This window comes from Myxine glutinosa, chromosome 14 (genome assembly GCF_964187855.1).
Source record: "Myxine glutinosa chromosome 14, kmMyxGlut1.1, whole genome shotgun sequence".
Lineage (NCBI taxonomy): Eukaryota > Metazoa > Chordata > Myxini > Myxiniformes > Myxinidae > Myxine > Myxine glutinosa.
This window is the reverse complement of record NC_136274.1, coordinates 27,984,121-27,999,503: the sequence shown is the minus strand read 5'-3', so window position 1 is coordinate 27,999,503 and position 15,383 is coordinate 27,984,121. Positions and strand designations below refer to the sequence as shown.

The window sequence follows — 15,383 nt, the reverse complement described above, 5'->3', positions numbered from 1 at the left end:
CAAAATTCTGCATTATTACCTTTACAAAATTCTGCATTATTACCTTTACAAAATTCTGCATTATTACCTTTACAAAATTCTGCATGATTACCTGTGGAAAATTCTGCATTATTACCTTTACAAAATTCTGCATTATTACCTTTACAAAATTCTGCATTATTACCTTTACAAAATTCTGCATTATTACCTTTACAAAATTCTGCATGATTACCTTTGGAAAATTCTGCATTATTACGAACAATGAATATTCTAAGTCCTGTTTCCCCTTTGGTTTGAGGTGGGACAGAGTTCGAGAGTATGTCTGTGTGCATGTGCGGGGGAGGGAGGGGAGGAGGAGGGGAAGTACACATCGGTGGGTTTTGAATGGGGAGGGAGAGTAATAGGGCAAGAGTGAATGTGTGTCTGTGTGTGTGTATGTTTGTGTATGTGTGTGCGGTGTGTGTGCGTTCGCATGATAATGTAAAGCGTCTTGAGGGTCGTTTACTCTGCTTGATGGGGTTATATAAGACTCCTTTATTATCATTATTATATGGCGAAAAAAATATGGATAATATGAATATGAAATAATATGAACAAGTCAGGAGACGACGATGGTACACGAGCGAGCGGTATTCAATGACAAAGGACGGACTATAACCGAAACAGGCCTGGACGGGGGGGGGGGGGGGGGTCGGGGCCCACGTGGCAGGTGTTGGCCCCCGACATGCGGTGTACATGCCTATTTACAAAGGGCCCCAATGCACTGCGTTATTAGGTTAGCTAGCTCCACAATACCGAAAATTTGGTTCGATTCCGACAACTTTGAAAATTTGACCTTTGTGACCTTCAAAGGTCAAAGGCCGAAGATTCTGAAATTTGTTGGAAAACTTGTATTTCATGATGTATGTGATAATATAAGATCATGTACGACATTTCACCCGATCAGGAAGCGAACAATGAAACCATCAAACGGTAGTGAACCATCAAAAATCGACTTTTCTAAATTTCGTGACCTTGTGACCTTGACCTTGGGGCGAAAATGAAAAATCGAGCTCCGTGGGGCTAGACACATGACATTGGCCTAACCAAATACCGAAACCCCTGTCAGATTCCGCCAACTCCCTCGGAGAAGATGTAGCTTGAACTCGATTACCCCCTAAAAAGACATCTTTTTTGGGCGTCGCTCCGCCCACAATGGGCGCAATACGCCCACTCTAGGCAGGACACAACTAGATCATGATATCAACCTCCCATCCAAGTTTCATCAAGATTGGATGATATCATCGGGTAGGTATGCTGCGGACAGACAGACAGACACACACCCATGACGAATCTAGTGGTCACTCTGTTTGATAACTCGTGAACCAATAATAATAAAAAAATGAATATGGCGGAACAGTTATAGAAGTGACTTTTTATGTTTTTAGCTGTTCGAGTGTAAAGTGGACATGCTTTGTATTTTGAGATGCTTTCCAACAGTTTGGAATCCAGGCCCGAACTGATATGCGTTTTCTGACACCTTGGGCATGGTCACCAGAATACACCTTGTGGCTGGTCACAATCCCGAGCAGCAGCAAAATATATATATATGTATATACAGACTTGGCATTTAATATGGAATATTTTTTTTTCCTTGACTTGGATTTACTTTCTGAACTCAGTATATCAATCTGGTGAGTTTCTTTTACCCTTCGGTGATGTCTTTGTTGAAAGAACCATGTCACTGATTGTCTTTCGCAGAAAGAAGTCAATAACAGGATTATATCACAGGTGGCGTGACAAAATGTAAGGACAGGTACATTTGACGATTGGCTTCACAATCGGGTATATAAGGGTTGTTGCGTTCTGTATTAGTGGAAAACAACTGCTGCACGTCTACAAAAGTTATTGCCGCTTCCTCTGGAGATGGTCCGTCAACTTGACAATGCTGTTTGTCATGGAGTGGTGGCTTTACGAAATTCTGGCATGAAACAGCGTGCTATTGCTCGGCAGTATGGCATCACTCAAGGTCAGGTTTCAAAGATCCTGAAAAGAAATGCTCAGAGGGGTGTCCCGACTCCAATACCGAGGCCAGGACGTCCACGCAGAACCACAAGGAGAGATGATCGCAAGCTGCACCGGTTAGTCTGCAATGGCCGTACCAAGTCAGCTAATCGGCTTAGGGCTGAGTGGCAGCAACTGACAAATGTGCCTGTATCCAGAAGGCTAGTCAACCAACGACTGGTTCAAGCAGGCTATCGTGCCAGGCGTCCCCTGAGAAAGCCACGCCTGACCAGACAACACAGCCAGCGCCGATTGCAGTGGGCCAGAGAGCACCGTCAATGGCAGCCAGGACACTGGAATCACGTGACCTTCAGTGACGAGTCTAGATTTCTGGTCTATCGTCAAGATGGCCACGTCCGAGTGCGCAGACAAGTGCATGAAGCCCACAACGAAGATTGTATAGTGCCAAGAGTCCAAGCTGGAGGTGGTGGGGTGACCGTTTGGGCTGCTTTTCATGCAGGGGGCATAACTGACCTGGTTGTTCTGAATGGAAACCTGAACCAGTTCAAGTACAGGGTCATTCTGGAAGAAACATTGCTTCCATTTGCTCATGCAGCCTTTCGAGGAAACTTTGTCTTCCAAGATGACAATGCACGGCCTCATCGTGCTCGCATGATCCAAGACTTTCTTGCTGACCGTGGTGTCGAGCATATGGAGTGGCCTGCCATGTCCCCGGATATGAATCCGATAGAGAACTTGTGGGCAGAATTAACGCGTCAAATCGACAACTTGGACCAGCAGCCGACCTCTGTGCGTGAATTGCAGCAGACTATTGTCACTGCATGGCAAGCGATTCCTGTTCAAACCTTGGCAAATCTCGTGAACAGCATGCCTCGACGTGTACGTGCTCTCCTGAATGCTCGTGGGGGTTACACGAAATACTGAACTGTAATTTTACTGTCCGTAATCCCAGCATAATTTAGCTTTTGTTTTTGTTGAATTTTTTTTTGCCTAATGTGCAAAATAAAGAGATACTTCTGGAAAACGTACAGAAGTTTAACACAGTACTGTCCGTGAATTGAGTTCGATATCAGCTTACATCACTTTCAAGGATCAATTTATTTGCTTCGAAATGTCAAATGTGGTTTTTGTTTCTTTTAAAGGTCACATTAACAAAATCTAGAATAGTTTCAACATAATTCCAATGAACTTTTGGTTCTAAGTCATCTTGAAAAGTAAGTTCACCCCCACAAAAAAAATATTCCATATTAAATGCCAAGTCTGTATATACACGACAATTGAAGCCGTGGTGATGTGCTGGTATCTGCTCCATTATCCTTCTCCTCACCTCCTTCCCCTGTACCATTGAAATTAGGTTAATAAACTGATGGATTGGATAAATGTGGTGTTGACTGAGCATATCGCATGATGGGCCAAGTGGGCTCTACCTGTCATATGTCCTTGTGAGAAACCTGAGCTCAGAATCAAGTAAACAACCCCTGCATGCTATTTGTCTTTTACCACAAGCATAACTTTTATGAGGATTTAAGGGCAATGGAGCAACTCTTGGGTTCGGCTGGATGGTTTGGTTATGCAGTGACTGGGTTGAAATACCACCTCAAGGTCAGTCTGTTCCAATGCTTCCTGATATATAGCCCATGTGAATGTGTGTGTGCACTAATGCTTACATGGTGGAGTCAGGTTGAGGGGTTGTCAGAGTGTGCACTAATGCTTACATGGTGGAGTCAGGTTGAGGGGTTGTCAGTGTGTGCACCAATGCTTACATGGTGGAGTCAGGTTGAGGGGTTGTCAGTGTGTGCACTAATGCTTACATGGTGGAGTCAGGTTGAGGGGTTGTCAGTGTGTGCACCAATGCTTACATGGTGGAGTCAGGTTGAGGGGTTGTCAGTGTGTGCACTAATGCTTACATGGTGGAGTCAGGTTGAGGGGTTATCAAGTATATTGGTTGGTCGACTTTGTTATTCTGTCTGTTTGTCAATCGCCCACAGGTCGCACTTCTAAACCAATCGTCATGAACCTTTAGCAATATTTGAAGACACAACTGAGAAGCCGATTGGTTTCGATGTCAAAGGTGATCTTGAGGTCGAATTTCGAGAATCGTTATTTTTCATTCGATTGACTTGAAAGTTGAACAGGATTTGTATAGTGCGTCACTGAAGTGGGAAAGCAACTATTTTTGAGGTCAAAAGGTCAAAGGTCAACTCAAGGTAAAACTTCCAAAATGATCAATTTTCATCTGAAAACCGTCAATTTTAATCCGATTGACTTGGAAATTGAACAGCATTTGCACATCGAGTCACTAAATTGGGAAACCAACTATTTTTGAGGTCAAAAGGTCGAAGGTCAACTCAAGGTCAAACTTCTAAAATCATCAATTTTCATCCGATTGGCCCGAGCTTTGATCAAGATCAATTGTTATCTTAATGAAATGGACAATTTGATGTATCCATGGCAACGTTTTGGGGGAAAAGGGGTGGGAGGTGGATTTTGCAAGTATCGTACCTCTGCACGACATCTTCATCGTTTGTCTTTTTGTGAACAGGATATCTCAAAATGTTGTGGGTGGATTCGGACGAAACCTGGTGGACAGGCTGGGTGTGAGACAAGGAAGAACTGATTCGATTTTGGTGAATATTTGAATTGGACCAGATAATTTTAAAGTGATTCTTCACCAATGAGCGATCGGGCTAAAACCAACATATATCCCGATATCTCAAAAAGTTATCAACGGATTCAGACGAAACCTGGTGGACATCTTGGGTGTGTGGCAAGGACAAATCTACTCGATTTTGGTGAAGATCTGAATATGGATTCGGATATGAGAATTATTTAATTTTTTTAGTGATTCTTCACCATTGGGAGATAGGGCCAAAAACGATACATAGCAGGACATCTCAAAAACGTGTGCACGACTTATGACAAAGCTTGGTGGATGAGTTTGTTAGGCAACAAAAACAAGCCAATTCGATTTTGGTTCAGGTCAGAATCCAGATATGACCTATCGGTGGGATAATCCTGGCGGAGGTGTGTGCTCTTCCAAGTGCCGTTCGAAGTTTAATTCTGTGATTATTCCTTTTTATATTGAATGCTGTGAGCTATGTTGAAACACTGCCTTGAATATGACAAGGCAGGAAAGTTGTGAAAACAATATTTTGTGTCTTCTGAAATGTAATCATTCGTGGTACTCAATGTTGCAACTCCATGTTGTTCTGAAGAACAATGGCTTCCAGACGTGGAATCTGCCTCCTCACAGTGAGATTACAGGTGGGGCAGGTTAAGGCAAACCGGTGGAAATCTTCTCTGATATCCTATTAAGGAGATAAACTTTGTTATATATGTTCAATATAAAGTGAGAGAGACAGGAGGTGAACAAATTCCTTGGTGAGTCAAACTGGAAGCAGACAAATTACATGTTTTTGCAAAGTACGTTTTTCTACCTTTTTTGTGAAGAAGAAAAATCCCGAGTGTGTAGTTTTTCGGGTTTATTCCAAAAAACGATTTACCTTTACTTAAACAAAACCAAATAATGGCTGACAGTACATGAGTATGCAGTAAAGCATTAACAAAGCCGATACGAATTAGCAATTTCTGTATGAGCAAAAGCAAAGAAACAGTTTGCCTTTTTATAAAATGCCCGTTTTGAAGCGCACAATATGTCTGAACCTAAATATCAGCATTTTTGTGGGTCTGGCGACAAGGCCGGCTGCATCACAAGCATTTGCCTAATGGATGTCTGGTAGACTTGAGGTGCAACATGGCGGTGCGAGAACGCCTTGAGAAGGGGGTGGGTGCGGCGGGTCCGGGTGGACCTTGGGTGCACTACAGGGAGGTAACGGCTCATGTTCGCACCAGTCTCTCAAGCTCCGGGACTGCTGCTGGGCCCATTCGGCCTAGGTCATGCCCCCACCACTAGTCCCCACCACGAGCCCCCACCACTAGTTCCCACCACGAGTCCCCACGACTAGTCCCCACCACGAGCCCCCACCACTAGTCCCCACCACGAGCCCCCACCACTAGTCCCCACCACGAGCCCCCACCACTAGTCCCCACCACGAGCCCCCACCACGAGCCCCCACCATAAGTCCCCACCACGAGCCCCCACCACTAGTCCCTACCACGAGCCCCCACCAAAAGTCCCCACCACGAGTCCCCACCACGAGTTCCCACCACGAGTCCCCACCACAAGTCCCCACCACGAGTCCCCATCACAAGTCCCCACCATGAGCCCCCACCACGAGTCCCCACCACGAGTTCCCACCACGAGTCCCCACCACAAGTCCCCACCACGAGTCCCCATCACAAGTTCCCACCATGAGTCCCCACCACGAGTTCCCACCACGAGTCCCCACCACGAGTTCCCACCACGAGCCCCCACCACTAGTCCCTACCACGAGCCCCCACCAAAAGTCCCCACCACGAGTCCCCACCACGAGTCCCCATCACAAGTCCTCACCATGAGCCCCCACCACGAGTCTCCACGAAAAGGGGAGACCGCACTGGAGACGCAAACATTAAGCGTGGGTGACTGAGCGCGCCACGCGGAGCGCTGGACAAGGGCGACAAGGAAGACAAGGGCGAAAGTGAGGGCGAAAGTGAGGACGAAAGTGAGGACGAAAGTGAGGGCGAAGACCAGAGAGAGGGCGACGACCAAAAGGAGGACGACAAGGGCGACAAGGACGACAAGGGCGAAAGTGAGGGCGACGACCGTCATTGACCCGAGCCCCGAACGCACTAACCCTGCCGACGGGAATACCTGACGAAATTCCGCGAGGCGCCGGCGGACCGGACGACGAGCGGGAAGACCCACGGTCCCGGGAAACTCGCCGGATCGCGAGCGCGCTCCCGTACACCGATTCTAGCCCTGGCTCGACCGACCCAGTCATCAGAGCCATTCCTTGTCCCGGAGTTACGGATTGGGCTTGCAGACTTCCATTACCCACATTATTCCATCGCAACAGAGGCTCTTTAATTTGGTGACCCATTGCAGACATCCAAATATGGATCCCACGTTCCTTGAATGTATTCCACAATTTCTTGGCACGTTCCTTGACCGTATTCCAGACCTTCTTGGCACGTTCCGTGACCGTATTCCAGACATTCTTGGCACCTTCTTTGACTGTATTCCACACTGTTTTGACCAAACGCCACGGTCTCATCCACTGCACAGAAAGGGGAGGATGTGGGGAGAGCAACAGGACACCATTGCGTTCGTTAATGCACACATAGGACACTAGGACAGGTAGATTGAGAAGTAAATCGAGCAGGTGTCCAAGACACCTATTGTTGTGTGCACTTGACTTTTCTGGCTACGAAGAGCCCAAATAATGTCATTTTGTTTATTTTTCGTCACTCCAAAACTAGTTACTGTTCCATAATGAGCCAATCATGGAGTACGTTTATTGTTAAATTTGATTGGTTGTTGGAGTTGGACTTTCTTTATTGTTTTCTATTTCTTATTAATGGCTATCGATCTCCTTTCGGCAGATTTGAAAATTACTTTGTTCCATTTGTGGATATGAGAGCTAAAATATTTACCGACACATCCCAGTTTTATTAAAATTGTGGAACAACATTGCCATTTTCAGGTACCGTGGAACCATCTTACTATAATTCACCAAATGTCCGTCCGTCTGTCTGTCTGTCTGTCTGTTTCGAAGGTACCGTAAAAACTGCTGAACCGATCGCAACGATATTTTGGGTGGGTAATCCTGGGATCTCCAGGAGTAAAATAGGCTATTTAGTTTTCCCAATTTCAGCTTTAGTCTCCAGAATTCTCAGGTTTGGACTCCCGCATAACATTCGCGTTCACATAACGTTCATTGTTCTCATTGTGACGATGTTGCTTTCCCGGGTGCCGCGCGATCGGTGCAGCCGTTTGTGCGGCACCCGGGAAATAGTCAGGTTCACTATGTCAATAAATTATATTTCGTTCAAAATCATGGTAGATTAGCAAACCTATACATTTTTGGAAAGGTTATAGCATAAGGAAACTAAAAATCAATGTTTACATTTGGAGAGATACCTGTATGGCGGCCATTTTGGATTTTCAAAATGGCCACTGTAAAATACATATTTTGTTCTATTTCTGCCTCTAATTACCCTAAAAACTTTTAAAAATATACTAAACCTATATTTTCAGGGACAAGGAATCCAATGAAAGTATCAAATTAGTGCTATGGGGAATGGTAAGACACGAATCAAAGGTTTTGAATTGCAAAATACTGTCTTTATATTCGCGATAAGTTGCATAATCAAATACATGTTATCATTTTGTACAGGCAGTTAATAACATCAAAATATGTCACAATAATTCATATCACCAAACATACACAGGCAGTCAGCAAAATCATATATACACATGCAGTCAGTATAACTTCACATCTACACAGGCAGTCAATGACAAAATATACACAGGCAGTCAATGGCATCAAACATACACGATTACAGAATATGCCATTTAGAGTTCGTCATCACTGTCCTGTGTGTCGTATCCGACAATATAGTCCGCATCGTTTTCACAGTCCGTTCCACACAAGCAAAGGTCGGTCAAATTGATTGGCAAATCGAATTGGTCGAATGGTCGAATGGTCGAATGGTCGATCGAATCGATTGGTCGAATGGTCGAATGGTCGAATTGGTCGAATGGAATTGGTCGATTGGTCGAATTGGTCGAATCGAATTGGTCGGAATTGGCAAATGTAAACATTGATTTTCAGATTTTCCATGTAATAACGTTTCCAAAAATGTATAGGTTTGCTAATCTACCATGATTTTGAACGAAAAAACATCGTGAACCTGACTAATAGCAACATGTCTCCATCGATCGCTAACAGATCGCTGTCTCCATCGACCTTGCCAAGGCCGTAACAGCTATCGGCTCAAAATCCTTTTAACTGTTTATTTGGTACAGTTACACGTATCGGGAATTTGGTACACGTATCGGGAGTACATACGACATAGCGATTGTGAACACTATTATCGATCACGATTCACGATCACGATCATAGTGTATCGATCACGATTTGAAACACGATGGAATAATATTTACCGATATGAACAGTGATGTGGCTTTTATTGAAATTCTAAAGATACTGTTTGGATTTTGATGATTTGCGTGTGATATGATTCAACGGATGTTTATATGAATCGTTTAAAATAAAAAAAACCTTCAATTTCTGATATTTCGCCTTTTCATTTGGGCTTCCCAATTGAAGCCCCGCCCGTAGGGCAGGTACCGTTGCTAGTTCCGCAAATTCTGCTTCCGCTTTTGCAAATGTGAGCATTTTCTTTGAGCCAGGACAAAACAAAAGGGGTTTTTTCCATTGTCAGTTACCATGGAAACCAAACTAAAGGTTTTCCATGGCCAATTACCAATTCCATCACCAAAATTTTTTACAAAAAGGTTTATGTAGTTGATTTCCATGGAAATGGAACAGGTTTTCCATGCAATAGCAACCGATTGAAGGTGTTTAACTCGCACACCAGAGCTGCACATTATGTTTCCCTTTTGTGATTCTGTCCGACAGGATGGTGTGGAGGTTGTGCAGTGTGGATTCGATTTGATATTCCACTATAAACTGTCCGATTGGAGTTTCGCATGCAGGGCGGTGTATCATGACATGTTCACCGTCCGCCAAATTGAAGGTAAGCCAGGTTTCCTGCGTGCCAGCATTTTCTGGTAGACGTCAAATGTCCCCACCGAATTGCTACCGTAATCGGCTCCAATTGAACGTCAGGCCTGGCCAGCCGGTTCGTGAAAGGGGCCGTTATTTGTGGCCGTGAGAGAAGTTACACTTTCATTTTTACCTCCACCACCAAAGGTAGAGATAGAGGTTATGTTTTCACCCCTGTCTGTCCGTTTGTCTGTCTGTCCGTTTGTGAACAAAATATCTCACAAAAGTTGTGGACGAATTCGGACGAAATTTGGCAGAGATGTAGCGTATGTGACAAGGACGAAATGATTAGATTTTGGCGAAGATCCGGATTCGGATCCGGCTATTAGAAATTTTAAAGTCATTCTTCACCATTGGGAGATCGGGCCAAAAACGATACACAGCAGGATATCTCAAAAAAATTGTGGACGGATTTAGACGAAACTTGGTGGACCGGTTGGTTGTCTGACAAGGACAAATAGATTCGATTTTGGTGAAGATCTGAATATGGATTCGGATATGAGAATTATTTAATTTTTAAAGTGATTTTTCACCATTGGGAGATCGGGCCAAAAACGGTACATAGCGGGATATCTCAAAACGTTATTGATGGATTTGGACGAAACTTGGTGGACAGGTTGTGTGTGTGACAAGGAAAATAGATTCAATTTTGGTGAAGATCTGGATCCAGATCCAGCTGGTAGAATTTATAAGTGATTCTTCACCATTGAGTGATATGGCCAACCAGATGGAGGTGTGTGTGCTCTCTACTGAGTGCCCTTCTAGTTCATGCTGTGTCATCCAATCTTCATTACAATCATAATTCATGCTGTGTCATCCAATCTGTATTTTATCATCAGGGGCTTTTATTTGAAAGCAATTACAGGTGTAAAAAACAAGACCAAAAGTCTAACAGCGGCGTAGCCGGGCTTGTAAAATATTATAAACCACAAACACATATGATTAGCTTTTCAAACAGTCGCTAATGCTGTTTGTAACATTAAACAAAGAAATTTGGAGGAATCCCGATATCCGTGAGGTAAGTTTTACTTACAGAACTGAGGGAAGATCTACTGTAATCTAGATGATACCCCACAAGGGTTGGAGGTGTGCTCATTTACCAAGCAGCTAGCTAGCGCTTGCCAAGCCAGCCGTTCCTTAAGGGTTTTGAGTGGAGTGCTTGCTCAAATGCTTAAACCACTTGGCGATCTCTCCACGAGAAACTTGGTAAATAAACACACCCAATGGTCTTGAGACCCGACCATAGATCTACTGTAATCTATATACCCCAAAGAGAAATGACACTTCCTGCAGCTCCCATAGTGAGCGGGTGTAGGCCTACCAGTAAATTAAAATGTCAGTCGGTGCAGTCAGCCGTCGTTATGACATCATAGACGTAATGGACACAAAACTGCCGCTACTTTAATATGTAGAACATGATATATTTTAACTTCAAGTAAGTTTGCAGTCACGACGAAGGAATTGGTGTTACGATTAGATTCACTCGAATATTAACGTTACGTTATCATTATTTCGAAAATGATATTACTTTTTAAAAAACCGAGGCGAATTTCTTACTTCCTCGGTTATTAATATTAGTTCCGAACAACGCTAATCACTAATCATGAACCATACACCGCTTCAATTCATTACCCTGCCATTCCCGACATTGGGATTAAAGTATTATGGTTATATTCATTATATTATTATTATTATGAAACGATACTACTGAGACGATACACTATTGTATTAAGAAACCTGGGCATAATTTGTCTAAAGTGGTCCAAAGGTGAGGCATGAAGCCTAAGGCCTATACGTACTATTTTGTTGGAAGAGCCGTAACGCCGATGCTTTCGATATTTGATGGTCATTTTAACAATCGGTTTGTTTGTGTTTCACACAGAATGAAAAACGTAAACGTAGAGCATGGCGCTTGTGATGTATTACAGGTTCGACAATATGTTCCGCATGAACGGCATATAAATCAAAATGGCGGTGTGTGGAGAGTCAGCCGCATACGCCGTAATGACATCAGATGTAATCACATCACCCTATCATGTGACCAGATCATAAGCTCTGATTGGTATACACTACCTGTCAAAAGTTTTAGAACACTTCAATTTTTCCAGTTTTTATTGAAATTTACGCAGTTTAATGTCTCAATGTGCTCTGAAATTAAGCATAGAACAAATAAACAATTGGAGATAAAAAAGAAATCATAGAATCATTTTGTTTAACAAAATTTAATATAAATTATTGACTCAGCAAAGTCGCCACCTCAGCAGGTATAACCGCCGAACACACTCGTGGCATTCTTTCTACAATGGAAATCAAATATTGTTCGGGAAGTTCTTCCCAACACGGTTGCAGAAGTTCCCACAAATGTGTTGCACTTGTAAGGTTGCTTTGCTTTCACCCTTCTGTCCAGTTCATCCCAAACCAGCTCGATGGGGTTTAAGTCTGGAGACTGTGCTGGCCATTCCATGATTTGAAGCCTACCGTCTTGTTCTTTTCCTCGAAGGTAGTTTTGACATAGCCTGGAGGTGTGTTTAGGGTCATTATCTTGCTGTACGATGAACCCCTGACCAACTAGGCGTATACCAGAGGGTATTGCATGGCGCTGCAAAATGCTGTGGTGGCCCTTTTGGTCCAGGGTGCGAGACACGACCTTCTTCCAGTCTTCAGATGACAAAATAAGGAAAAGAGGCTTGCATGGGCCATGGAACACCGCCAGTGGACTACTGAAGACTGGAAGGTGGTCTTATGGACCGATGAATCAAAATTTGAAATCTTTGGTTCATCACGCAGGGTTTTTGTACGCCGTCGAGTAGGTGAAAGGTTGGTTCCTCAGTGTGTGACACCAACTGTCAAACATGGAGGAGGAAGCGTGATGGTCTGGGGCTCTTTTGCTGGATCCAGAGTCGGTGATTGCACAGAGTGACTGGCACCCTGAACCAAAAGGGCTACCACAGCATTGTGGAAAGAATGCCATGAGTGTGTTCGGTGGTTATATCTGCAAAAGGTGGCTATGGAGAGTCAGAGAAATCATTGATACTTTTCTGAGTCAAAAATTTAAATTAAATTTTGTTAAACAAAATGATTCTATGATTTCTTTTTTTTATCTCCAATTGTTTATTTGTTCTATGCTTAATTTTAGAGTACATTGAGAAATTAAACTGCGTAAATTTCAATAAAAACTGGAAAAATTGAGGTGTTCTAAAACTTTTGACCGGAAGTGTACGTTTGAGGGGACATACAAACATACATACGGACAAACATTGGTCTGGATGGCTCTGCCCCCGATGGGCTACGCCATAAAAAGTTGTTCTGGCCATGTTTGTATACCTAAATAGTCACCACCATTTTCTCCTCATACTAACGAGGACATGCAATTCAAATGATTGTCCAAGATTAGTGGACAATTTGAGCTTGTGGAGTAGCCACGCGACAGTCACACACTACTAATCTGGACAGTTTGTGGTTTCTGTGAAGTTTGATCTCAAACCCTCACCTTTCTGCCCGTCGAGTTGAAATCGCAAGTCGCGTCTCCGACGTCCAAGGAGTCCTCGGTGTTCAACACGGTGACCTCACACTGTGCATAGACCTACAAAGCACAACAACGAATTGATACATCATGACCATCTACATTGCAATAACCTCATGGGTTCTTATCATACTGTGATGTCCACAACCATCCACTTCATAGTTATATCCACAATGTCCAACTCAACAATCTGCACTGCATGACCAACATCTCACACACAATCTCGAGGGTAGACCTCAGGTGTGGATCACATCGACGTATCACCATCAGGACCAGAAACAAACATTGGGACTCGAGTAGATCAAACGGGTCTTACCGGTGTCGAGTCCGTCGCGATCGGACAATCGGACCAGTCCGTGGGATCGTCCGCATTGCACTCGGTCTCAACCACGTCAAATTTGATGTTTGTCTGTCCTTCAACGTCTGTTTCATCTGCCTATGGAAGAAACACGAGTTAGACAATTTGATCACCCTGATCCATGTTGGGATTTGTGTCGGTGTCTGTGAAAGAAGAAATGGACACGTTGAAACTCACCTGGATATCCTGTTGTTCAGACAATGCCAGTTTACGTGTGGACACCTGCTGATTGTTCAGCTTGTCCAACGCTTCATCAACTGCATTCTCCACCTGCTCGTTGGACAAAGAATCATCTGCCCGAGCTGTAGGTGCTTGATCCAAGAGCAGGATCAGGACCAGAGAGAGAACCGCGGGGACACACAAGGACCTCATGACTCCACAACCAAACTTGCCTCTGATTTTGGGTTAATCCTTCTTTATCCTTTCCTATAAATATCCTTTTTGGAGTAACTGGTCTCCAAAAAATATATAAAAAATGTTCAAATTTATAAGAATGTCCTTTCCAACTCGAACATTTTCCTGTTCCCTATTTCACTCATTGCATGTCCATGGAGGTGCCAGATAAGTGTTTTGAATCATTTTGAAACACTTTCATATATCGTTTGCACACTCGTGGGTTTTTTTTTTTGCAACATCCCTTGAATATTTCTTCTTGTACCCACTATGGTGTCGACAGACTTCAGCACACCCTTCTGTTCGATCTCAACCCTCCCCCTCTCCCTCCCACTTCCTGCTAATGAAACAACACTGCTTGATGAGGCAATTACAGAGCGTTGGTGCTGCCAATGCAGATTCTTTGCTGCGGTTATACTGGGAGGTTTGCCATTGCCTTATACAAGGCAATTACATTGGCTGACATGCAAACAACACATGAAGAGGCTGCTGTCACCATGGTTCAGCAGGCTGTCATTTTGCCAACAAGCAGAACTCTTTCAAGTTCTCAAGTGGGGAGTTCCAAGTTCTCAACTGTTCTCAAGTAGGGAGTGAAGACACTGATGTCTTTGTTCTACTTGTGCATTTCTACTCACAAGAAAAACTCAGGTGTGACATGCGGATGGTTGATCCAGCAGTCGACAGACCTGTTATGAACACCAAGACTACAGTAACAAAACACCATCATATTGCGGAGCAACTACTCCCAGCACATTCGCTAAATAGATGTGACACTGTGTCCCGCATATGGGGCATCGGGCAAGGAGAAGCTCACCTTGGATCACCTTGGAAGGTGTGAAACAAAGATGGATTGTATCACTCTTAAGGCTACATCACCTATTGCTGCTTGTTTTGGTTTAAGCGATCAGGTGACATGTCTGCTACCAGGTATGCATGGCATATGCTCTTCAAAGATAGCAAATCCCCAAAACATCAGGTCCAACTACTGAATGCTTCAGAGAACACGTGCACAGGGCAAACTACCAATCCCTGGATCTCTGCTTTGGCCTCTGATCCTCCAGCTGTGGATGGAACAGTTTTTGGGGGGAGTCGTGATGAAGCAGCAAAGTCTTTGATACCAGTTACACGGCACAGCACTGTGGATCCAGTTCAACTTGATATTCTGGGAATATTCCAGAATGGATGTTCCAAGGATCTTCCATGCTCCACTGGAAGGTGGAGGTGTGTTTCGGTACAGTCATTTCCTCTGCTGGGGTACTTCACAACAACGTGGCCGAAGATGAAGAACAATAAGTATTTTGTTTTTCCATCACCAGCCATAGATGGAAAAGCTCTTCAGCATTCTTGAGCATCAAATGGATGTTGTACGGATATTAAGAAGTTACATATTATTGGTATTTTTTGTACATTTATCGATGACTGTTGACTGGCATCACTGGTTCACAACTTAGCG

At 43.8% G+C, this 15,383-nt stretch overlaps 1 protein-coding gene across 1 annotated transcript; it reads right to left on the bottom strand.

The window, feature by feature from the left end:
• Nucleotides 1–5,450: 5,450 nt before the first annotated feature.
• LOC137439328 (uncharacterized) lies at nucleotides 5,451–14,108 on the bottom strand. Its single transcript, XM_068135053.2, has 4 exons — nucleotides 13,715–14,108; nucleotides 13,496–13,615; nucleotides 13,147–13,239; nucleotides 5,451–7,142 (listed from the first exon to the last, which is right to left on the bottom strand). Exons 1-4 carry the CDS (start codon nucleotides 13,907–13,909, stop codon nucleotides 6,495–6,497), a joined length of 1,056 nt encoding a protein of 351 aa, XP_067991154.1. The 5' UTR covers nucleotides 13,910–14,108; the 3' UTR covers nucleotides 5,451–6,494.
• Nucleotides 14,109–15,383: the final 1,275 nt, after the last annotated feature.